General features: G+C 39.2%; 1 protein-coding gene across 1 annotated transcript in view; it reads right to left on the reverse strand.

Annotated features, from left to right (window-relative positions):
• lrrk2 (leucine-rich repeat kinase 2) overlaps window positions 1-27,172 on the reverse strand; it is an 81,929-nt gene that overhangs the window by 19,770 nt on the left and 34,987 nt on the right. The window contains exons 31-42 of the mRNA XM_077211459.1: window positions 21,177-21,395; window positions 13,900-14,101; window positions 8,615-8,703; window positions 8,343-8,530; window positions 8,110-8,264; window positions 7,740-7,886; window positions 6,329-6,520; window positions 6,069-6,215; window positions 5,839-5,951; window positions 5,510-5,700; window positions 5,232-5,392; window positions 4,963-5,133 (exon numbers count right to left, since the gene is read on the reverse strand). Of these exons, the coding sequence (XP_077067574.1) occupies window positions 4,963-5,133; window positions 5,232-5,392; window positions 5,510-5,700; window positions 5,839-5,951; window positions 6,069-6,215; window positions 6,329-6,520; window positions 7,740-7,886; window positions 8,110-8,264; window positions 8,343-8,530; window positions 8,615-8,703; window positions 13,900-14,101; window positions 21,177-21,395 (1,975 nt within the window). The remainder of the gene's footprint in view (window positions 1-4,962; window positions 5,134-5,231; window positions 5,393-5,509; window positions 5,701-5,838; window positions 5,952-6,068; window positions 6,216-6,328; window positions 6,521-7,739; window positions 7,887-8,109; window positions 8,265-8,342; window positions 8,531-8,614; window positions 8,704-13,899; window positions 14,102-21,176; window positions 21,396-27,172) is intronic.

Genomic DNA, 27,172 nt, shown 5'->3' on the forward strand with positions numbered 1-27,172 from the left:
GTTATAAATATTATTAAATATGTAGCAAATACGCTCTAAATAAATATTAATAATCAATCATAACTTGTTATAATTGATTATGAATATTTGGATCAGTTAATAGAATGAACTTAATGTAGTAAAATGAATATTACAATCAATCCACCTGTTCGTCTGTTACGAACCTGTTAATTGTTTATCAATAACAAGAAATATTCATTTCCGGGGGAGGGCAATGTCTTTCTTACTGTACAGTACTACTAAGAGCATGTAGTCAAAATCTAAATCGTAAAATAAAGCTCGTTGCAAGCAGAGAATCAGAACCAAATACGTATTTTGCACAAGTTTTATTAAATAAATCACAAACATAACTAAACTAAACTAAACACACATACATACATGCATAGGTAAAATGGTGAGTGACAGAATGAAACCAGTAGCAGGAAATGGAACTATGGAAAAGATAACTATAAAAAACTGTCAGCTAATCATTTTCAGAGCACCTCATTAAAAGTATAATTGCATGGCCTTTGCGGAGAAACATTTCGTTATGTTCCTGAAGAAGGATTTTTGATGGTCCCATGAGTCTCATCGATTTCTTTGGCGTTGGATGAAGAAATGTTGATGAACTTGTTTGGTTTGACTCTGTTACCATGGCTGAAGTGCAGATAGTGGCCGGCCGGCCCTGGGCGGAGAGGACACACAGAGCAAACAGGAGAAGGGAGGAAGTCGGAAGAGTTGATGGTGGGAGTTGCAGTGGACTTCTTCTGCATTGAATGAAGACATTGTGCCAAACTCCTGAGGTTGTCCTTGATTCTGTTGTGGTTGAGAGAGTCCTCTCTCTCCTTAATGAGCACATTGTGAGTCAAGGCCTGCTGCCCTGGGGTCTGGGCCCTGGTGCGCCCCCGCAGGACAGCAACCCGAACATACAAGAGAGGGCCAAGAGAGGGAAGGGCTTGTGTAGAGACCATTTAAAGCCTGAGAAAGGTCCCACCTTTCAGGGTCGGCTCAACCAATAAGAAAAGGGGAATTTCTAAGCGGGAGATTCCTCTGCTGGGAGGATTTATGACGCCATCTCAAGTGCGGTTAGACATATGCCTTGCCGTTTGTGTCCATTTATACTCAGATAGATATAACAAACACACACTGCATTCTAAGAGAAGGTGATGTACATTAAAGTGTGAGTCATTAAATGAAAAATAATTAGATAGGAGACACGATACAGGTGGGGTTAACATTGACTGTTGATTGTATAATAAAATACATACTGTATTATCAAAGACATCATAGTACACAAGACAGTAAATCATTCACACAGTGTCCAGGGGTGCATGTTCATTTATAGATCAGTTCGTCCATAAATTGATGCAAAATCTGTTTTAAGGGCTGTGGGTCTTTTTCCACGTGACCACATTTTTAGCAGCAATACACCAACTTATCTGATCGTAGTCATGGTAACCAAGACCCTTCTTGCCCTTGTTGGGGGGATGGGACCATAGATCCCAGAGTGAGTTTTAAAGATTATGTGTTAAATATAACAAATAATTTTGTCTGATTTGTCTCAGTTGTTAAATATATTAACAATCAAATTAAAAAGTTATATTAATAATATTACATTACATTAGCATTCCCCCCACACCTTAATCTCAGGAAGTGCTTTGTTGTCCCTCATTCTGTGAATTGATCATTAATTTCTCAGGACTTTTAAGAAAAACAAGTTTTGCCATGTGGGTGAAATGACAAAAACCCTGTTTACTCCTGGTATTAAGATACATTTTGGTCGATCGGATCACAAGTAGACGAGGGAGACACATTTCCGTTGTAATCAGTCTCTTTTTTTAACATTTAATTTAATTTTCAACAAGAATATTGATCTGCCTGCATTGACACTATTATACAAGAACTGAACTGAGCTGGACGATGACATCATGGTTTTCTCTAGAGCGGCTATATATATATTAGGGCTGGGCGATATGGACCAAAAGCCATATCCCGATATATTTAGGCTGAATATCGATATAAAATATATATCCCAATATTTTTTTCCGCAAAGGGATAGCAAATGTTCAGTCAAAGCCAAAGCCAAATATGACATGTCACAAGTAGTTTTATTGAAACCGACTATTTCAGTGAACAGTTGCAAAATCAACTGAATAAATAAATAATAAACAGGTTTCTTCACCTGGTTCATAATTAAATGCTCAGCTGTTCAAATAACAATAAAATGTAAACATCAATACTGTATAACAACATGAGTACCTTGTTTGAAATCAAAGGTCCATAAGGTGCACATTTAAATAAATAAAAATCTTTTGGTATAAAAAACTTTTTTTTGCAAGAACCCTTGCCTAGACCATTTAAGAACTTAAACAAGATTTGCAGATCGATGCATTTATTTACGGGTTGAGCAGAGAGGCTGCACAGTTTGACAAGCAGGCAGCGGCCACACAACAGGCCGCCAGATGGTGCTGCTAAGAACTTGCAATGTATAACTATTATCAGACCGGCCCTCGTGGCCTCTAAACACTACCGGCCGACCGGGAAAAGTCCTGACTCTCTCGATTGCCACTCCACCCCTGATTTGAACTATATCGATATATGCAATATGGTCTAATTCCATCTCACATTTAAAAGTATATTGATAAATTTTTTATATCGATATATCGCCCAGCCCTAATATATATATATATATATATATATATATATATATAAATATATATAAATAAATTAACTAAATTAATAACTTTTTTACAACAAAAATGAAACATCACAGAGCTCACTTTAACTGGACTATGATGCTATTTTCTTCTGGAAACAAATTTTGTTGGATTATTTTCCTGTTATCTCTGTAAAGCTGCTTTGAAACAACCTGTATTGTAAAAAGCGTTATATAAATAAATGTGACTTGACTTGACTTTCAACCACTTCTGTCCTGATTTCTTCGAGGGGAGTGTCTATGGGCAGGTAAATGTATGGTTTTTTTTTTCAGATCTTTAGATCTACTGGACAAAATAAGTGTGGCGAAGGACGGCCGAGGGATGTGAGAGAACGGCGCGAGGCTGGTGGTGCGATTGCTAATGATCTGAGGAACACCTGTGAAGCACACCGGTCTCGCATCTCTCACGGAGGAGCAGAAGCATAAAGGAGGAGCGACGACGTTGATGATCGAGAGAGGAACAGGCCTGTATTTTAGTTGTGTTGTGTTTTGTTTTTGTATTTTACTATAGCCAGCAGTCGTCCGCGAGGGACTGCTGGCAGTTATATTTATTTTCGGTAGCCAGCAGTCGTCCGTATTTTGGTTTGTTTGTTTTATTTTAAATAAAGTTTCTTTGATTGTTTGCCGGTTCCCGCCTACTTCTTCCCTGAACATTGCTACAATAAGCTTGTTGAAATTACATATGAACACGCCTGGAGACGACGGAAAAAAGATAAGGAGAGAAGCAGCTTTAGTTTCTGCTCTGACAGCAGTAAGACCAGCCGAAGTGTGTTAGAAATCAGGAATGGTGATAGAACATTGTGCTTGGTACATTTTTCATCTTCAAACCAAACTTGGGTCTCCAGCCGACAAAGTTTAAATCATGTCTGGCTAGAGCTCTTCCCATAATGTTCACGCGTTACGTCAGTAGGCGAAGAGAAGGCGGTCTTTTGTGGCTGTTTGAACACAATCGACCACATGAACGTTTACACTACTAAAACACATTCGACCACATGAGCATTTACACTACTAAAACAATCCGGTTGAATGTGTTTTCAACAACCTCTGGAAGTGGTCGAAAGTAGAAAAGCTCAAAATGTTTTAGACCCTGTTTATATCTGTATTTAGCATCGTGCACTTCAAACCGATCAACAAAAACGCATCTTAATAGCAGGTGTAAACAGGGCCAAAGAAATGACAGATTTTCACAGACTCCATACATATATTATACAAAATGGACAGAAAATGGAGTGAATCCTCTCCATATCTGTTCACAGAACTCTATATGTGCTGTTTGTGACACAAGGTGTGATTACATTACACAATCATGTTGTTGTGTTCAGCACAATGCCTAGGTTAATCTGGAATTGGCTTGAAAGTGAATTTAGTATAGGAAAAACCTTAAAGACTGTTCTTATGGTGAACTTTAAACTAAGCAAATAACCCTCACGCCAGAGGGGGCTATACTGTAGAAACCTTAGACAACAACAGCCAATCACAACGCTGTCAGAAAGGTGCTAATTTGCAAATCGCTCCTGGTCAGGAAGCATTAAAAGGTTCTGTCTGAGAAAAAGAAAAGGGTGTTGTAAAAAGAGAAACAATGAAGTTCGACAAGAAGGGAATTTTAGGGAGCTTGGAAACCAAACGTGTTCTCACTATTTTCAGGACCTTCTGCACCAACTTCAGAATCTTCTATTCAGGGAACCTCCGTCAGAACATTCACCTTCAAGGCTTCTTTCCTCTGCGTGTCCCAGACAAGAATCGTCTAAGGGCTCCAGAAGTTCAGCGTTTTTCAGTATTTCATGTTCAAGGCTGTTGAAATGGAATCCAGCTCCTTTCTTCCCATGCAACGCAGCCCAGCACAATCAGTGCAAGACGTCACTTCTTTACACAATAGTGTGATTTGTCATTATATATGTTTCATCAGAACGTAAATATCGTAATGTAAATATATATTTGATGATTTAGCTGCCACTTCGCTTGAACTGAGGTGCTACAGAGATCTGTCACGCCACATTGAAGAGCATCAAAACCATGTTTGTTGTTTAAATATAGTTATAAAATAGTCCGAATTTGAAAGCTGAGACTTCGTATCATATGAAAAGTAACAGCACAAAGCTTATTGCAATTTATCGGATGGAAGGTGCGCAACAAATGTTTAGTGAAGTTTTGTTCACACATCAAATGAATACAGTATAGACTAAAAGATTCTTGGGATTTGAGAATCAATATCTATTCATCAAAATGAGAATTAATTAAAACCGAGAGATTAATATCCAGCATGTTACCTGGTAGTTTTCCTTGCACCGCAACCTCATCAAACTCACTGGGAAACTTCATCCCATCAGATATCCGCTCCCCATAGGTCAAAAGGTCATACAGGAGCAGACCGAACGAAAATACATCTGCCTGGACATTATAGATGACATTACCTCGGGCGACCTCAGGAGCTCTAAAACCTGTAAGTGTTTAAGATCAACATTAGAATATATAAAAGTAAAAATCCTGTTTTTTTAAATTACTGTTTCATAGAGGATAATGGGAAAGTAAGAGGGACCTGGTGTCCCTTCTGAGCTGCGGACGCCCATACTACAGCAGTACTGTGCTATCCCGTAGTCTGTAATTTTAGCGATGAACTCAGCATCCGTCTTCAGGTTAAACAACAGAACGTTGTGTGGCTTCAGATCTCGGTAGATAATCATTGAAGAGTGCAAATATCTGTTTGGATACAAAATGTATCACAGATGCTGCCTTAAAGCTTAAACTTGTTTTGCACCCTGAACATTTCTTTAAAGGTGACTAAGTTTTTGAGTGTTGTGTAGATGGGGTACCCACCTGAGACCATCTGCCACATGCAGTGCTATCCTGTGCTGTAGTTTGCGACTGAGACTGCCATTTTCACGCTCAAACAGCGAGTCCAGAGAGCCATATGGGGCGAGTTCCATCACAAGAATGTGCGGGTTACAACCAGCTGCCAAAAGCCCCACCAGACTGGGGTGACACAGTCGGCCAAGTACTACCAGTTCCTGGGGACAATCCATTTTCAAGAAAAGACACCGACAATGTACTAATGCTGGTACAAGGACACAACTTGTACACCTTGCTTATGTCCCAAACAGGTGGAAGCTAAAACTTGCTTGGTTTCTTTTTCTATCATATCTTACCTGTCGTACCAGCCGATGAACATAAAGCGCAGATACATGTTTATTAAAAATCTTCACAGCAACTTCTTCGTTCTTGTACACAGCTTTATATACAGACCCGAAACCGCCATCCCCTTCAGAAAAAAAGACTCTTAGTTTCTAATTGCATTACTTTCTTTCTTGACAATCACAATGAGTCCTACAGACATTACTTTTCGTGTCTCTGGCTATGGGTTCATTGATGTACTCACCCAACAGATACTCTTTAGAGAGCTCCATCTCCAGGTGCTCTGGATCCAGTATGGTGCTGGGATGCTGGTCGCTCAGTACCAGGTCCGGTGAGATCTGAGAGATGGGCAGAGTACAGCTGGGGTCTTCTGGGTTCACCAGCAAACCATCTTACAGACAAGCAACCAGTCAGGACAGCACAGGTGGCATTTGCACCACTTTTATACAGCAGGTTATCAATAAAATAGTTGTGTTTCAAAATTTGAACAGAACGGACAGAGACCTGCGCTGATGTTAGAGAGTAGATCTTCCAGCAGCATCTTCTGACAGTTTTGTCCATCGCTAAAGCTGTACAGAGCCCATTTCTTAAGCAGGGTCTCCCCAGTGCCATGGACGTCAGTGGCGAGAAGGCCTGGAAACCATTCCTCCAGCAGAGAGTCAATGTGATCCACCACCTGCCCAAACAACACACGACCTGCATAGGACAGAGACTTCAACATTGTTGTCCTCATCATCGTCATCAACACCACATCACATCATTACAACCACCAAATCACCACATGTCATAATCACCAAAATTATCAAATGTATCACTATCACCATAAGCAGAGATTCTAATTATTAAACCAAAACCACCTGCACGTAATAATATTGAATACAGTCTAACACTTGATGGATGATCTGTCAAGTCTTTGTCGTCGGTTTGTCGCCTGGGTGTGCTCTTTGATACCAATCTTTCATTTGAAAGCCACGTTTATAGCATCTGTAAAATAGCATTCTTCCATCTTAAATATTGAAATTACGTCATATGCTTTCAATGACAAATGGGGAACAGTTAGTTCATGCATTCATGACCCCAAGGCTAGATTATTGTAATGCTCTTATGGGTGTTTGCCCTGCAATCTTAATAAACAAACTCCAGCTGGTCCAAAACGCAGCAGCTAGAGTTCTTACCAGAACCAGGAAGTATGAGCATATTAGACCGGTTGTCAACACTGCATTGGCTCCCTATTAAACATTGTATACAGTTTAAAATCTTGCTAACTACTTACAAAGCACCAAACGGTTTAGCTCCCCAGTACTTGAGCGAGCTCTTAACGCATTATAATCCTTCATGTCTATTGTGATCTCAAAGTTCCGGCCAGTTGATAATACCTAGAATATCAAAATCGACTGCAGGCGGAAGATCCTTTTCTTATTTATCACCAAAACTCTGGAACAGTCTTCCTAATAATGTCTGGGAAGCAGACACACTCTGTCAGTTTAAATCTAGACTAAAAACAAATCTCTTTAACCTGGCATACACATAGAACATTATACATTTCTATTATTCAAATCATGTAAAATGATTATTAGGTTGCATAAATTAGGTCACCATGACATCATTACCATCATCATGTCCAATATACAATTATCACAATAACACATCATTACCATCACTTTACCATCAGAACATCAACATCATTCACTATCATACCTTTACCACACTATCATCACCATAATCATTGCCATCACCTCCATCAACTATCATCACATTATTATCATGACTATCATTATTCATCACCATCACATCATCATCAGTCCCAGAACCACATCACCAACATATTTACTACTGCATTTCATTATTTTCATTACCATTACTGTAGTGTTTAAAATGCCCCAAACACTGTGATACAACCATGTCCCTCTCTTACCTTTGCGAGAGCAGGGCACAGTGATCTTGATGAAGCTAGCAGAGTTCTCTTCTAGAGACAAGGCCTCCACTAGACAGTAAGCTTCAGTAGACCAGCTCAGATAGATGCCCTTCCTCCAGTAGATCCGGTTTGGTCTTAATGCTTTCTCTGCAGAATACACACAGTTTACCACCTTACATCCTGTTATTTTGGTAGACTTTTGAAGCCTAATCACCTTACAATGCATTCATTTTATTATGCATTATATTAGTATGTGTGTACCTTGGGAATCAAACCTATGACCCTGCCATGGCTAGCACAATGTTCACCCAGTTACAGGAATCCTTTATACTGACTTTTATCCTATATACTGTAATTTGTGTTGCTTTACCTCTGCCGTAGAGCAGGAAAGCAGACACTTCCAAAAGACGGCTGATCTGTCTGGACCAGTATCCCATGGGGAAGTACGGCATCTCATAGAGCCGAATAATCACCTCTGAATTCTCACAGTGAGGGAGCTCAATCACCGGCCTGTGATCTGACAGTCTAGGCATATACCAATCACAAAAAATTACCACTATACAACACTTTTTATAAATGTAAAAAAAAAAGTCCTATCGCTACCTGCTAGGTATAAGTAACTGGTTATCTCCAAAGGGCAAGGCTATTTGAAACTTCTCCAAAAGTTTGAAGTACTGAGTCAGATGATTCTTGGGGAAACAGTGACTTTTGTCCAGAAACTTCTCTACAGTGGAGCGCTGCACTACTCCTCTAGCGCTGTCCCACTGATCAGTGCTCTTCAGTGTCAGCGTCTGTTCATCAACACAACAGATAAGATGTTACTGCTGTGAAAGTGTGAATTTGTCAAAAAGAGGAGTAAGATATGAGTGTATAACCTGTGAGATGACGTCACAAAGCCATTGTGGGTCAATGAAGTATAAATCTTTAAGCTGAAGCACTGGATCATCAAAGTGCAGCAGGACACCTGGAGACAAATACAGACAAGAGGGCCTATTTACTGCAAGTGATCACAATTTAATACAGGTGTAAAACAATTTGTGATCAGATCACTCAAGCTACATTTGGAAGTTGAAACGCACATCAAATTTGTAGTGTAAACACTAATCCGTCTTAATGCTTCCAGTGACCAGTGACTGAAAAGTGTAACTAATTTAGTATTCAATGTGATTACATTCTCCGAGGGAAACAATGGTGATGGAAATGGCATTTTAAATATTTTTCAGCCCAATCGTTTTTTTCAGAATATGTCACATTGTGTAATCATCTAAAACAGTTGTTGATAGATATATAGCAAACGCTTACATATTTTATTATTTTTTATTTTTGCTTTGGCAGATAAGTTTTTCTGTTTGGATGATGTGTCTGACATTTATTTTGACAGTGCATGTGATGCATGGATCGTGGTTATATCCAAATGACACTGCGGATAATCAGCGGGTCAGAAGGGCCAAGTAATAAAAAAAGTGTCTGTAAACCGCAAAAATACTGTTTAAATATGAATTGCATGTCTGTGTGTGAATGAATGAATGAACGGCACAGCGCTGTTGTTTACTACCATGCTTGCATTTTAATGCATTGTATTTTTAGGGCTTGTATTTTTATGGGCTGAAATTCAACATGGTTGAATATTAAAGCTGTGAATATTTCAATTAAAAACATTTAAAACACAATTCCATTATTAAAAATTCAATAATCCATATTCACCATTCATATTTCACTTCCAAAATATTCCAACTGTTTAAAAATACAACCTATAATATTCAACAGGCAATTTTCGGTCCATTTTATTTCGCTTTGCAAATTCGCTTCCACAAATTCAGTGGTTCAAATTCGACAGTAAATTCAACATTGACGTCCAGGAACTGCAGGAAAAGCAGTAGATTGCCGAGCATAATCTCCATCTGCTGTTAGTCGACCTCACCAGCAGGGGATGCAAAAGCGCGTGTTGTTGACGATGACCAAAAATTAGAGCAAGTCATTCATTCATAAAACTCATTTACAGCAATGTAAGTTTATTTGTGATTATTATGACGTCTGTTTATGTTAAATTCGGTGTAGCCTACATGCATATTTCTCTACCGTGAACGAGATCATAATGTTATTCCCCGATGCGGATATACAGATCCAATGTTACATTTTTGAGGTTGACATATATTTCTCTTGGTTGTTTAGTATGTGTTTAGTTGCCTTAACTTTATATTGTGGCGATGTGCTGCATGCAGGCTATTAGGGTTTCCCTCAATACTTCAGGATTCCCCTGCTGGACCTGTACAACGCTTAACGTAGCTTAATGGAGTATTGATGTCAAAGTCCAAACTCACAGGCAAGCAGAAGAACTCAGAATAATGCGCACAGCTGAGCGTTTCCCTGTGATAGACTGGCATAAAGATGGCTTGATGTTGGACATTCGCACATTTAGGGACCGTCTCTAAAGTGTATACGACTTTGGTATACAGGTTTCTAACTTCAATAACATTTGAATAGAACGACTTACAGTCATAAAACCAACTGTAAAGTGTTCATGTAGTGTCAGGCATAATGTGAACCCTTTGGATTTTTGATATTTATTCAAATAAATTTAAGTTTGCTATTGAAGTTAGAAACGTACATGCCAATGTTGTATGCAACTTTAGAGACAGTACCTAAATGTGCGAATGTCCAATGTCAAGCCAATTTTACACTTAGTCATTTAGCAGACGCTTTTATCCAAAGCGATTTACAGTTAAACTAACAATAGGAGGACAACAATTTGCAAGTGCTATTATCCCAATTTAAGCTAATGCAATACACATAGGCATTTTAGGACTTGGACTTATATATATATATATATATATATATATATATAGAGAGAGAGAGAGAGAGAGAGAGAGAGAGAGAGAGAGAGAGAGAGAGAGAGAGAGAGAGAGAGAGAGAGAGAGAGAGAGAGAGAGAATAGAATAGAATAGAATAGAATAGAATAGAATAGAATGTTAGTATTAATTGATCAAGTGTTGATTTTATGCCAGTATATCACAGCATGAAACTTTGCGCGTAAAGTTTATAATCTGAGACCATCTTCTTGCCTGTAGCCTATATAGTAGCCTACAGCCTACATCCCCAATAAGGTGCAAGATTGGTATTTCATATCACTGTATTTGTTAAGCGTTTTGTCCCAACGGAAAGGGAATCCTTGAGTATGAGGTATTGAGGGAAACCGATTATAATCCTGCATGGTAGAGAAAGCTGCTGACATGTAGAATACACAGGGGAAGTAACAATGAAGTTATTGAATGAAACTTCATCTTTTCCGCACATACTGTCACAGATAATCTTTTCCATTTTATAAATGAATGTCTTCGTCAACAACAAGCGCAATTGGCACCATCTGATTGGCGAGGTCGACTAACAGCAGATGGAGATTATGCTCGGTAATCTACTGCTTTTCCTGCAGTTCCTGGACGTCAATGTTGAATTTACTGTCGAATTTGAACCACTGAATTTGTGGAAGCGAATTTGCAAAGCGAAATAAAATGGACCGAAAATTGCCTGTTGAATATTATTGGTTGTATTTTTAAACAGTTTGAATATTTTGGAAATGAAATATGAATGGTGAATATGGATTATTGGATTTTTAATAATGAAAATGTGTTTGAAATGTTTTTAATTGAAATATTCACAGCTTAAATATTCAACCATGTTGAATTTCAGCCCATAAAAATACAAGCCCTAAAAATACAATGCATTAAAATGCAATCATGGTTAATGCAATGCCTATTTTTTCAAGTAGTGCAATTCAACAGGCTTTTTATTTCAAAAACATTTGACATTATTTTACTTCCATAACAAACTGCAAATTAACATTTATATGCTAATATATCATAAACACGATATGTTACAGACTAAATATGAATGTTTAGACAAGATTTCGTTGATTAGTTTTGAATATAAGTTTTTACTGTAAAAAAAAAAGACTACTGCCACATCAAATAAGCTTTTGTTCGCCAATTTCTGCTCATATGTTAAATATATAGTATGGGGTGTTTTGTCAAAAATAAATTAGGTATATTGAATTATCAACTAAGATGTTATTATAGTGTTTGTTCCAATATTCATACTAATGAATCCTTACCTTTGAAATACGTATGATAATTTTTACAAAGAAAGAATACACTTGAAATATTATTAAAATTGTAATTGTTGTAATTGTAACCTTTTTTTGTATTGTGTTTTATTAGTGACAAATTTAATACTGATGATTTTGGCATACAGCTCATGAAAACCCAAAATTCCTATCTCAAAAAATTAGTATATTTCATCCGACCAATAAAAGAAGTGTTTTTAATACAAAAAAAAAGTCAACCTTCAAATAATTATGTTCAGTTATGCACTCAATACTTGGTCGGGAATCCTTTTGCAGAAATGACTGCTTCAATGCGGCGTGGCATGGAGGCAATCAGCCTGTGGCACTGCTGAGGTGTTATGGAGGCCCAGGATGCTTTGATAGCGGCCTTAAGCTCATCCAGAGTGTTGGGTCTTGCGTCTCTCAACTTTCTCTTCACAATATTCTCTTCACAAATTCTCTATGGGGTTCAGGTCAGGAGAGTTGGCAGGCCAATTGAGCACAGTAATACCATGGTCAGAAAACCATTTACCAGTGGTTTTGGCACTGTGAGCAGGTGCCAGGTCGTGCTGAAAAATGAAATCTTCATCTCCATAAAGCTTTTCAGCAGATGGAAGCATGAAGTGCTCCAAAATCTCCTGATAGCTAGCTGCATTGACCCTGCCCTTGATAAAACACAGTGGACCAACACCAGCAACTGACATGGCACCCCAGACCATCACTGACTGTGGGTACTTGACACTGGACTTCAGGCATTTTTGCATTTCCTTCTCCCCAGTCTTCCTCCAGACTCTGGCAACTTGATTTCCGAATGACATGCAAAATTTGCTTTCATCCGAAAAAAGTACTTTGGACCACTGAGCAACAGTCCAGTGCTGCTTCTCTGTAACCCAGGTAAGGGTCTTCTGCCGCTGTTTCTGGTTCAAAAGTGGCTTGACCTGGGGAATGCGGCACCTGTAGCCCATTTCCTGCACACGCCTGTGCACGGTGGCTCTGGATGTTTCTACTCCAGACTCAGACCACTGCTTCCGCAGGTCCCCCAAGGTCTGGAATCGGTCCTTCTCCACAATCTTCCTCAGGGTCCGGTCACCTCTTCTCGTTGTGCAGCGTTTTTTGCCACACTTTTTCCTTCCCACAGACTTCCCACTGAGGTTCCTTGATACAGCACTCTGGGAACAGCCTATTTGTTCAGAAATTTCTTTCTGTGTCTTACCCTCTTGCTTGAGGATGTCAATGATGGCCTTCTGGACAGCAGTCAGGTCGGCAGTCTTACCCATGATTGCGGTTTTGAGTAATGAAACAGGCTGGGAGTTTTTAAAAGCCTCAGGAATCTTTTGCAGGTGTTTAGAGTCAATTAGTTGATTCAGATGATTAGGTTAATAGCTCGTTTAGAGAACCTTTTCATGATATGCAAATTTGAGATAGGAATTTTGGTTTTTCATGAGCTGTATGCCAAAATCATCAGTATTAAAACAATAAAAGACCTGGTATATTTCAGTTGGTGTGCAATGAATCTAAAATATATGAAAGTTTAAATTTTATCATTACATTATGGAAAATAATGAACTTTATCACAATATGCTAATTTTTTGAGAAGGACCTGTATATATATATATATATTTTTCATCATATGCTGAAAGTTCAACGTCAAATGTGCCAATCAAACTCTGACTTTGTGAAACAGAATGTCCTGAACTATAATGTTTCTATAGTAATCTAATAATAAAAAGTCAATGCACTTGACAATTGTAGGTATAGATTTAATAGATACTCATGATTAAAAAATGTCCTGAACTAAAATGTTTCTATAGTAATCTAATAATAAAAAGTCAATGCACTTGACAATTGTAGGTATAGATTTAATGATACTCATGATTAAAAAAAAAATCCCTTTTCACATTCATCTTGACAGAGGGGGAAGGATAGTCAGTTTAAGGGTGCATCGCCCCCTCATGCCGCCCCCAACCCCTTGTGGCGCCTGCCCTGGAAACACCCAAATATTGGACATAAACAGCAGCAGGAAGATATCAGCAAGAGATTCAGGAGTGAAGCAACTCTCACCGGCCTCGCTGAGGAAGTGGATAGCGTGGGGTAACTCTCCCTCCTCTAGCTGCAGCTGTGTTTCCTGTATTATCTCCAGAAGTCCGCTGTGCCTGAGCACTGGGAAATCAGCGGGCACATGTGACCTCTCCTGCAGAACTCTCCTCTCCAGCTCCACATAACAGTCTGGAATCAACTGCCCCATTACCGGCTGCCCCTGGATCTGCCAACAGCACAGACATAATTCATTAAATAAATACAATGCGGCTCCGGTGACGTCACCTGATGGCAGCTTGAAAGATCGGTTCTACAACAAAGTGATATAAATAAGCTTCAAAACACGAGAAACAACAACTACTATTAGATGCTTTTACTATTTCCTATTGTCGTCGAAATGGAAGATGGGGCTCAAGTACATAATAGGCGAAAACCAAAGAAGCAATTACAATCTGAAAAATAAGGGAGAAAAAAACCCAGGGTCAAAACACAAAGTCGCCATTAAATTTCTACCCGAATGATACCATGCTGGACCGGGAAGGTGTCAGTGAATCCGTGGAGACAGTCAGCTTGGCTATGATCATCCACAAATTGTATGACTTTAGGAGAGACAATTAAGATCAGCTGAAATAAAATTATGGAGGATATCCAAAACACCAATGACCGACTGGAAGAAGCTAAACGAATCGTGGGTTGGAGAAATCGCATAAAATTAAAGCATATCAAATTTCTTTAACTTCAGACACAGTTAAAAGCCAGGATCACAGAGTTCCAAAAAAGTTCCAAAACCCCTTTCTGGTCAAGATGGGGTTTTTTTCAGATAAACAACACAGTGGAAGATGCAACGAAACATTTAGCTGAGAGGGAATTTCTGCACCCTGAACACTGATTCTACTGACCTAAAGAAAATGTAGGTTTTGTATATTTTTGCTTTGATTAGAGATGGGACTGACAATTAGATGTAGAATTTTTTATTTATTAATTATTCAGTTCGGGACTTCTGCTTAAAAATCAGAATAATATAGAATAACTCATATTTCAAAACTCATTCTCAATAATAAAGTTATGCTAGATTTTTCATCTTGCATGACGTGTTTAATAACAAATGTCAGAATATAGCTATCGAACTGACAAATAAGTGCAAGAAAATGGGAGCCATTCCCTTTGGGGAGGTCGAATTGTGTGTTCATAGGAGAATATGTTTTATAATTTTAAGGTCATAACTTTTAACTTGAATGAAGTGCTCAATACAGTTAAAAGAAGTTACTAAATGTGACCATAAGAGGCTCAACTTTGAACATATATCAACCAACAAAAACAAAGTGTCACAGATCAGCCTAGTCACCATCCTCTGCACTACATTTCTCGTCACTCTCCTCGGTTCCCACCTGCATGTCATTTCCCAATCACTCACACCAGTACCTCATCATCACCCTCATCATTGCTTCTACATATGCAAACTTCACCCCAGCTCACGGTCCGATCTCATTGATGCCAAGTGGACTATTCTCCCTGTCTCCAGCGTCTTCCATTCCTCTGTCTCCCTCAAGTTCTACCTTTGGACTCTCTCTTACCTGCTCACCTCATCTCTGCCCCTTTATTGTTCAATTAACTCACTGTTCACCTGCCACCTTTCTCTCAGTGTCTGCTTACCGTAACAAAAAGATGGTTGATATATTATGATGGCTCCCTAGTAAATTTTCTCAATGTAGTTCAGAATCATACTGGCTCTTTTATGTAAACATTATTTAATGGCTATTAATCCGCAGGATATTACTATTTCTGGAGGAGACTTTAATGTTCGGTTGAATCCAAGATTGGATTCTTCTGGGAGTGGTTTACTTCAGTCTAAAGCCTATAGGTAAGAATTGGATTCTTCTGGGAGTGGTTTGCTTCAGTCTAAGCCTATAGGTAAGAAAATGAATGAGGTCATGAAAGAGTTGGGGATCATGGATGTGTGGAGAGATCTTAATCCTGCTATTTGTATTTCTACTTGTTTTTCTTCTCATTCAGTTTATTCAATAATCAACTATTTCTTCAATAAGAACAATAGATCTTTCTGATCATATTTCACGTTCATCTTTGACATTAAAACAAGGTCTGCACTTTGGAGATTGAACTCTAGTATTAAAAATAGCCTTAATAACAGATACAGATGAAAATAATGATAATGGGGAGGTCTCATCACCCATGTTCTGGGATCCATGTAAAGTGGTGATGAGGGGGGTAGATTACTGACACAACTTCATTACCTAAAAATATTAGACAGGAGAGACTTCTTAAATACAGCAAATCATTTAGGCTGCATTTACACTCCAGGTCTTGCTGCCCAATTCTGATTTGTTGAACATATATGATTTTTTTTTTTTTACGACAAGCTTACATCTTTTAAAAGTGACCCATATCCGATATCTGCATCTACATTTTACCCTTGGTGAAATAACCCAAGGTAGACATACTGACCCAAAAAAGCTTAAGCCGAAAATGAAGTAAAACGCGTAATTTGCAATGGACTCAAACTAAATAATATGAGATTTTCCTTTCCGCACCATCTTTAAAGGTCAGCAAAACCGATTGAGCCTTCATCCACCATTGGGCCATTGGAAAAACGCATGTGATCACGGTTGGTGTCCACCTGAGTTGACATAATTCGCCACCATCACGTTTTTCAATGTCGATGGCTCACATTGAGAGGGGAATATCCGATCTGTCTGTTTACGTGGCAGATGCAAATACATGCATCCGATCCATATCAGATTTATTTCCACATATGAATGAGGCCTGAAACCGATCTGAGAATATCGGGTCTAGACTTTTACATCAATAATACACCCGCAACAATAGGTGGCGCAAATTGCGAGTAAAACCAGTGTGCCCCCCTGGACTGAAGCGACACGCCCCTGTAAACTACTGGTATCTTACAGTGCCAAATGATGGCGAATGACTGTTCAGTATAGAACGATTAAAAAGTCAGGCAAGTGAACCAGCAACTGAAGAGGTTATGATGCAAACTTTAAGCTCATGGTGATAATGAGAGTGGTTTGATGACTCCGCTGCATTTTAGCGGCCAAGAAATATGATGTGTCAGAGTGTAATGTTAGAAAATGGCGAGCCCAAAAAAAACAGTCTTAAAAATGTTAACAGCATAGACTGTAAAAAAATATGGACGTAGTGTCCGTGACGTCACCCGTAGGTTTCTGAAGAGCGTTTTTGAAGCCTAAAGTGGGCGGGGCCAACCGTCGCCATCTTGGCAGCGTGTCATCTCTCGTCACTCCCGGATAAAAGAAAATGGGCAAAGAGGCGGGAAGTGGGTGGAGCTGAGGTGCTAATGCTATGCTACTGGCCTCACGCTAAAGTGACAGCTGAATGTAGAAGTAAAGCCAATAGTTAAAGTTCATGTTTTTGCCCTTCGAAATACTATAATAATTAAAATACGTAACTAAAAGTGAGACTATGTGTATCGTGATGCATTATTATTCTGCTAGTTAAAAATGTATTATCATGCAGTAACTTACAATATTGCTCTGAGCTTGTGCGTTTGACAGTGATTCATGCGCATACATGTCAGTCAGCGCGGCATCGCACGTCGAGTTCGTAAAGAGCTTTATTCAGTTCAGTCGCTTTTAAAATCTGATTTTGGCCGCCTCTCAATTTCTCAAATGGGTTAAACCAAAAATATTACCTCAGAAGTTCAAGTAAATGCACTAGAAATCCGCGCTCATTCAAGGGTGTGCATCTATTGCATGGACGGAGAGAAAGCACTGACACCTGCAGGATTTCATCTCACGGTACTTTTTATTTAACATTTAAAAGTTAAATAAGCATATCTGTTCCGTAAGAGCAATGGTACCGCATAACGAGTGTAGCCTGTATACTCCAAAAAGCAACGAAATTGTCAGACATCCATTAGTGCATGCGAGGAAAACAACTGGAAATACAGCTCTGGTTGTTCTCTCCATACTCGACAACGACGGAATCCAACGGCGTGACCAAAGGTATAATGCGTGTATTAAATTGAATGAAATAATCCCGAATACGATAAATTAGCTGAGGTAACGTGACGGCTAACAGACAGCAGACACACGGCTAATGATGACTATAACGACCGCAGCGGGAATCCACCTGTCACTCAAAAGTGGACACACCCTTAATTATGCAGAACTTTAAATATTAATCAACTAAACGGATGAGTTATAAAAAAATTCACCCCCCTCACAGTTGTTATGAAAGGCAGAATTAGCTGTATAGACCAAAGCCACATAGAGAACCAGGCTGTAAACATGTTTTTTTCTGCTGTAAAGTTGGTAATTTTAACATGGGGGAGATACAGATTTGACTCACTTGTGCAGCCAGCCTCAAGCGGCCAGTCAATGAATTGCAGTTTAACTCACTTCCTTGTTGGTTTCAAGAGAGAGACGGGGAGGTTGCCGCTTGGTTAACAGTCAAAGAAAAGCTTACAGCGGTCCTAAAAGATGCTGATTCGAAGTAATTAACATGCAAGTGTGTCAGTACGTACCCGACAAAAGGTATGAGTGGCTGCCCATAACCAGAGCAGTCATCCAGCAGAAGGCACTGGATATCGCCAAAGAGCTGAACATCCCCACCAGCAAAGCCACTCATTTCTTATTTTGGCTACGTACTGACACACTTGCTTGTCAATATCTTCGAAGTGGCCACTTTGATGCGCCATAATGGACTAGCATTACTCCGCAGAACAAGTCTTGCCCGGCGCTTGCCCTCCGACTTCAGGGAGAAACTGCTGTTTTTTCAGCACTATGTGATCAGCCTGAGGAAAAAACATTCATATCCCTTGGATCATATAGGTAATGCGGATCAAACACAGGCGTTTTTTTACATGCCAGCATCTGTCACTTTACATAAAAAAGGTCAGAAATCAGTTATTGTGAAATCTAATTGAATTGAGAACTACATGTTATTTTTATGGTATTCCATAAAATGCTTTATTTTATTTTATTTGATTGTTAGTACATTTTACCAGTATTTACCATAGTTAAAATACAAAAATTATAATATGAAAAAAATTAAATATGAAAATTATTTTATTTTGGAAATAAAGGTACATCCAAAAGGTACATCTTGAAAAAATATATTCGGAACAATACGGTAATATGGCTCAGATGAAATTCGTAATAATTTTGAGATATTTTACAATAAATTATACTACCAGAACAAAATAGATGAAAATTCTTAAGGAACGATAATTCTTGAATCTTTGAATCTACCTACATTTTTTGCAAGAAACAAAAGAGAATGCTATCTGAAATATCTGTTGAAGAACTAAAAAATGCTATAACAAGGAGTAAATGAGTCAACAGGCCCTTTTTATCTCAGAATGTTACAAATCCCTTAGATAACCACTGACCCCTGTGTTACTTGCCACCTTCAATTGGATATTAAAAGTTGGGGTGTTCCCTCCCTTATGAAGGGAAGCAATTATTTATGTTATACCGAATGAAGGTAGAGACAAAACTGAGTTTGGGAATTTCAGACCTATCAGTGTCCTAAATGTGTTTATGTGCCTGTGTGCCTTTTTCCCAACAATCTTTTATAGGTCTCTCCAATTGCATCATTATTTAAAGCATGTTATAGGTGATGCATCAAAGAAAGTAGAAGACAGCTTAAGATTAAGGTTTTTCCCTTTTTTTCTACAACCCCAAATCAGAAAAAGTTGGGACATTTTGTAAAATGCAATAAAATCAAGAATCTGTTATTTGTTCATTATTTTTAACCTTTTTTAACTGATAAAAGTACAAAGAAATGTTTTCCAATGTTTTAACTGACCAACATAATTGTATTTTGAAAATATGAACAAATTTTGATTTTGATGGCTGCAACACACCTCAAAAAAGTTGGGACAGAGACATGTTTACCACTGTGTCACCACCTTTTCTTTTAATTACACTTTTTAATCATTTGGGAGTTGAGGATACTAATTGTTGGAGTTTTGCTAGTGGAATATTTGCCCAATCTTGTCTGATACAAGACAGCCGCTCAACAGTCTGTGGTCATCATTGCCTGATTCTCCTTTTCATGATGGGTCATACATTTTCCATAAGAGTCATATTTGGACTGCAGTAAACAGGCAGGCACATCCCTTCTATGGTGCAGAGTGTCTAGAAACTACTCAGTTTTAGCATGTGCAGAATGAGGCCTGAAATTGTCTTGCTTCCCAGGAAAGATGTCATCTTGATGGCAGTTTATGTCTCTGTACAATCTAAATATATGCCTCCATGTCAATGGTACCTTCACAATAATGCAAGTTACCGATACCGTTTGCAATGATGCACCTCAATACCAGGACAGATGTTTGCTTTTGCACCTGTCGCTGGTGAAAGTCTGGTTGGTCCCTTTCGTCATTTTCTCCTAAAAACAAGCTGAAACATGGACTCATCTGACCCCAGCACACATTTCCACTGTCTTCTAGACCATCTGAAATGAGCTCAGGCCCAGAGAACTCACCGGCATCTCCACATAGAACTGATGTAAAGCTTTCTCCTTGCGTAACAGAGATTCAAGTGGCATTTCTTGATGCAGCGTCAGACTGTGTTCAGTGAAAACGTGATTTTTTTAATTCTTTGACAATTCTCTCAAGATATTTGGCACAAAGTGATGAGGATGACCCATCTTTGCTTAAAAAGACTGAGAAGCACTTTTAAACCCAAACGCGATACCCTCAACTATTACCAATTCACCTGCTCATTGTGGACTGTTTCAAAAGAGTTGGATCTAATTTGGATTCTTTTCACTTTTATTTGGTCTCTTTCCCAACTTTTTTGAGGTGTGTTGCAGCCATCAAAATCAAAATTTGTTCATATTTACAAAATACAATTATGTTGGTCAGTGAAAACATTGGAAACCGTTTCTTTGTACTTTTGTCAGCTAATAAAAGGTTAAATAGAATGAACAAATCACAGATTCTTGATTTTATTGCATTTTACAAAATGTCCCAACTTTTTCTGATTTGGGGTTGTAGACTATAAATCAAATCTTGTAAAAATGATCAGCCACATACTGTAGATCGAGTTGCTGGTAAAGGTATGGGGTTAACAAGGCAAATAATTTCCATATTATACTTATTACTATAGTATACTTTATAAGAATGTATGTTAAGGAACAGTCATAAAAGTAAAAAAAAAGAAGTTGTATGGCTTCAGAAAAATGTATATAGAGCAGACTATTTATATTGACTACTTTAATGATAACTTTATGGTGTTTTATTAGTTAATATCATTGATAATATTTGCAAATAAGTTCCATGAAAAACTGAATTTGTAAATCACCTTAAACTCAATGAGCTCTCTGTAGATGACTTTGCGTAACTTGTTGATGGACTCGGACTCCTCACAGGCACATAGCATGAGGTTCTCTTTGATCACCGGAAACCCGGACTGAGACAGCAGCTCCTCTCGCAGCTTCAGAACACACTCCTGTAGGTTGTGCTCTTCACACACATCTGCATGAGTTCCAACCACAATAACAGGACACTGTCCAGCTACAGCCTGAGAGAAACAGTTTTTTATTTATTTAATTATGCAAATCATGTCATTTTAAAACCTAAACTTCCACAAAAACAGTTCGGTCTAGTTTTGTATTCATAGTAAAAACGTTACTACCTAAGGCAAATCTACAGTTTGAACAACATTTCCAAAATGGTTTACTTTGGTTGTACAAAATTCCTGCCTCAATTGTAACATTTCTCAAAGTTTATGTTAATTAAAATATTTAACCTTACTGAATGTTTTGGTCACATTCATTTTTAAATTTTAGGTGTGCTTCCTACAACGTTTTTTAAATATTGAAACTAAATAATTGCACAGCTCTCTATATAAAGTTGGATGTATATCTAACTTTATCCAAAAAACATGCAGTACTTAACTCTCGTAAAGCTGTATAACAAACCTCAACTGTTGATTTTTTTTAATTATCGCAAAATGTAACTAGACTGTTGCCCAGCTCTTTATATAAAGTTGGATATACAAGTAATTCCTACATTATCTGTATAAATACAGTATACAGACATTGAGCACTATATACTAGGGGTGTAACAGTACACAAAAATGACGGTTCGGTATGTACCCCGGTTTTGAAATCACGGTTCAGTACGTTTTGTATTAAAGGTTACAATTAACAACAGAGCCCAACGTATTACATTCAATTGCTATTTATTTTTAGATCGACAAAATTGTATGCAAACATGTAAAATGCAAAAAAAGCCAGTTTATACACTAAATTTGTTGTTGAAATATAATCATTTACACAGTTGCGGTCATAAATTGTTTTCATGACATATGCACCAATTCTACATTTTTCTATATGCCATAATCATTTGTTAACAAAGAAGTATTCAAGTACTCATTACTTCAAAGAGCTTGTTTCGGCCTTAAATTATTACATTGTTTAAATTAATAGTTAACTGTGAATTGTATATGTAAAATTTTTAAATACATAACTAAGACAGTTACCTCTGATAACAGATCACTCCAAATTGTAATATGTGCATTGTCTGTAAAGCTGCTTTGAAACGATTTGTATTGTGGAAAGCGCTATACAAATAAATGTGAATTGAAATGAAATATTTATTTAAACATTCCATAATTCAGTAAAAGTAAGTAAAATATAATGAATATATAAGCTAAAATTGTGCAGATATTTAGCAATAAGCTCTTTGTAAAGGGTTATTATTATGCCTTAAGAAGTATTGATTTAGTTATTTGGAGTGTACTAGAATATGCTTTTATGTTTGATTGTTCAAAAAACACATTATTTTTCACATATTTTACATTATTACAGCACCTCACTCCCCAGTCTGGCCTGAACAATGTTTCAAATAAGCCCCTCCTTTTCGAAATACGAAAAATGCTATGATTGGTTAGCTGGCCCAGTATGTTGTGATTGACACCACTTAACACATATTTGGGAAATGTCACACACCTTACCTACTACTCACATCTAAATATTAAGGATGGTGTTAATTTCAAACCAATACAAGCCTGATTCAGACAAAAATGTTAACAAACAAGAGGATTTCATGCACGGACTTTGCAAGCACGTTTCAGAGTGGTGTTCCCTCTCAAAAGGAACTCGCACTGTGTCGATTGGCGCTTTAGGGAACGCGTCAGGCATGACAGGTGTCTGAAATCACTATCAAATCACGGCAATCATTTTGACCGGAAACAGCCGCTGACTTCATTAACGTGCAACCTGGTGCCTTGCAAACATGACAATCACCTTTTCGTCTTCAAGGACTGTTCTGTCTGTAGGCGCTTGAAAATCAGGTAATTATGAAATGCACTGAGAAGGCTGAGTGCTTTCAGAAGTGTGCATACCCTTGCTCAAGATATTGGACGCCGGGTGACACACACAAACTGTGCGTTTTCTGTCTGGGAAGGAAGAGCGCGCACAGGCAGGGAATTGGATAGATCCTGAATCTTCTCAGCCACCCTGCCCGTGTATGCTGAGCATGGTTGGTGTTATGGAACGCACCACAGGCAGGCTGCAGCTGCCATGGCTGCGCGTTGGGGAGAAATCGCTCGCGATAAGAGCGGATTCTCTCCGGTCATAAACCACCAGCTCAGATGAGCCTTCCATTTCTTCCCGATCTCCATATTGAGATCGAGAGGACATGGAAGAACCCATATTCTGTCTGTATCCACTGACATCAGCGGGCTAGTCACACCATGGTGGTGTTGCAGGACTACCAGGCCGATCTACTGGGGGATCTCGACCAGAGGGTGGGGCAGATCTACAACACAGATCTAGCTCTCCGGGCAACCAAACAGACTGCTGCCGCGATCGGCCGGTCGACGAGACATCTGTGGTTGAACCTGGCCGACACTGGGGAGAAAGAGAAATACTTTCTCCTTGATTCGCCGGTTTCGCCCTCTGAGCTTTTCAGCACCTCAGTGGTTAGAGAGTTCAGAGGGGCGAAGGCGTGCTCCGCTGCATTTAGGACCATGTATACCGATGAGATCCGTATCCACGCCCAGACAGACGGAAAGGCCTGGCCCATCAAGGTCCGAGAACCGTAGACAGGGCCAGAGAGCCAGTGTCGCCTCTGGTGCGCAGCCTCCGTGGATGAGTAGCTCACAGAAGAGGCACAACTCCACCAAGAAGAGGGATCTGAGGGAGGTAATCCAGCACAAACGCACACAATGTCGGTGATAGATCACCTCCCCTGAGGGCGTGATTATATCTTAGACCTCTCCTCTCTTCCCCGACTCCCCAGGCATCTCTTACATCAGTCCTGAGGCTGGGCCCATGGTGAGAAGAATGTTCTGATGGCTCGCCTCGGCTTTGTTAGTGAGAGTTCCTCTTTCAGGCATGTAAAGTTGGTAGAACCCATCATAAAGAACTGTCTGGTGAGTCTTCACTTCGCACGTCGCAGGTGAGCTGAGTTGGTCTTCTTTAAGAGTTATTTTCGTGTGCAACTAACAGTAAAATGTATCTCTCTACAGACTTTGTTCACTGTATGGAGTTATGGGGTCATGTCAATGTCATATGGTAAGGTAAAATTTTCTGGTATTAAGGCCCTGAAGTTCCCCTGTTAGGTGACTAGAATGATAGAGAGAAGCACCAGTTGTATGGGCTTCTTTTGCGAGTATGTGATGGCTTCCCTTGTTGTCATATGTAGGATAAAGCGATGTGTGCCACCGCTCATTTAAGTTGTAAAACTAAGTTTATAACTTAGGCGTCCTCTCATGTGAGTGCATTTGAATGAATACTCATTCATATGTTATCTGCGGAGAGTTAAGTGGCAGAACGTCATTCTAGAAAGAAGAATGGAATTGTTTATGCTAACACTTGTTTTTGTTTTTTTTCTACACACCTGTGTTAGCCCTCAGGCTATTAGCCACCTCAGGGTAGAGTAGTTTGTCTCTCTCTCAAAAAAAATTTTTTGTAGATCTTTTGTCCGGCCCACAGGACCATCTGATATATTTTGGTCCTGAGTACATCGCCCCCTTGACCTCTGTTTGGTTTTCAGTAGGCTGAGCGATTCTGCAGCCCCTCGTTTGATTGGCATGCACTCCCCTCAGCATGGCGGCATGGGTATATCGTTCCCCAAAGCATCAATCAATGACAGTACGAGTTCCCTTTCGAAAGGGAACGTCTCAGGTTATGACTGTAACCTTTGTTCTCTGAGAGCAAGGAAAGAGACACTGCGTCTTTCTGCCATGCCTCAGGGCCTGCCTGCCAAACAGTCCCTTCAGACGAAAGGTGATTGACATGTTTGCAAGGCACCCTTTTATACTTCCATGTTGCACGTTAATGAAGTCAACGGCTGTCACCGGTCAATGTGATTGCCGTGATTTGATATTGATTTCAGACACCAGTCACGCCTGAGACGTTCCCCACTTGCCAATCGACGCAGTGTCTCGTTCCCTGTTCTCAGGGAACAAAGGTTACAGTCGTAACCTGAGCCATTTTTATTTTTATTCTCAAATACATTTTAAATACAAAGTTATAAACCATTTAATCATGATACTTGTCCAAAAACTATGGTAATACAAACAGTAATCGATAACAAAACCATGGTTGATTTCCCTAAGGGGCACTGAACACTCCTACAAAAGCGAGAGCTTACAAAAGCAAAAGTAAATACTACATCAACACAGGTGTTAGCTAGCTGGAAAGCGGAGGCTAACAGTTTTGTCCTTGGTTTACACCGCTAGTTATGATCCACAAACAACAGATTGTCTCGACAAAAAGGGAACCGCTCCATTTTAGGAGAAGCTTTTGTGCGTAGCCTACATTGTACTCTCTTAGGTTATGGAAGCTCTTCTCCATAAAATGTGCAGCACACAGATAAGCGTTGGGGTTATAACGCTTCAGCGAATCAGTGCTGATCACTTCCGGTGTAAGGACGCTAGGCGCGCTTGTGCTGCCGCTTCACGCTGGTACCTGGCTGTCTGCTGTTGCTACGTCTATTTTTTGGATATGTTTTTTCTTGGAATTGACTTGGAATTCTTGGATTATTCACTGGATTATTTTACACCCTCAAAACATTTCTTGGATTATTCACTGGACTATTTACACGCTAAAAAGTTTTTGGGTAACTTAACTGACCTGGCTGTTTCCGTGATCCTGTCACACTGATCGGCTACGAGCCCTCTATATTTCTTATCCTCATATCCCTCGCGGCATCTGATACTGTGAGTCTCCCAATTCTTTATCATTTTGTTGTGTCAATCTTTGGTATGGTTGGGTAGCCTTCCCTTCTGTTGATTGTGTGGATTGCGGGTCTGATATGGTTCTGGCTAACGTAGTTAAACTGATAAATTGTTGTGTAGGTCACGTTGGACATCACTGGTCATGTCGTCACGGATCCACTTGAAGATTTAGTTTTTTGGTCTTTTTTGGTTTGTGCTGTTTTTGAATGACGTTAATCAATTTAGTTTCCCCGAGATGACTTTACAATTTTCTGCAACCCATCTCAGAACATATGGTATAAAGGATCGTTCCGATTGGTTCCGGACACTTATAAATGGTGTCAACGACTTGGGATTTTTCCACTGACCGCACTACATACACCATTCGCGGAAGAAACTTCGGAATTATCGCTACTCGTCTTCTAATAATATTCTGGTTGTCTCTACCAACACCCGTGCTTCTCATACAACACAGCTGGAAAATCGATCCATTAACTTTGGAAATCTAAGATCATTGTGTTTTGATCCTGACCTCGGAACCTGCAGACGCGCATCTTCAGACCTGCGATGTGCGCTGTTGAACAAACGCTCTCTAACTGATAAAGCAACACTGTTGAATGACATAATCACTGACACTGAAACCTGGACATGCTACTTTTGACGGAAACCTGGCAGGTTCCTAATGACCTTTTCAACCTGAACCTCTTAACACCGCCTGGGTACATCTATTTCTCTCAACTGCGTCTCCATCGTAGAGGTGGAGGGCTGGCTGTGGTTTGCTGTGAGACTATTAAAATTTCCAAGATTGAGTTTCATGATGTTTCAGCATTTGAATACCTAGCACTGAAAATGATTGGCCAAACGCCACTGGCTGTAATCTTATTTTACCGACCTCCGAAATGTCCCAATGACTTTTTCTCTGAGATTAGTGCGTTACTTACTCTTGTCTGTGGTGGTTATTCATCTGTTATTCTGCTTGGTGATTTTAATATACATGAAAACACTGCACAATGCAATGAATTGATGTCTGTACTGGACTCTTTTAACCTAACTCAACATGTAACTTTTGCTACTCACTCCAGAGGTCATATACTGGATCTCATATGTACATTTGGCTTAAATAAGATCTC

The sequence above is a fragment of the Siphateles boraxobius genome, unplaced genomic scaffold (assembly GCF_051911475.1).
Source record: "Siphateles boraxobius isolate OS27281-9 unplaced genomic scaffold, OSU_SipBor_1 65, whole genome shotgun sequence".
Lineage (NCBI taxonomy): Eukaryota > Metazoa > Chordata > Actinopteri > Cypriniformes > Leuciscidae > Siphateles > Siphateles boraxobius.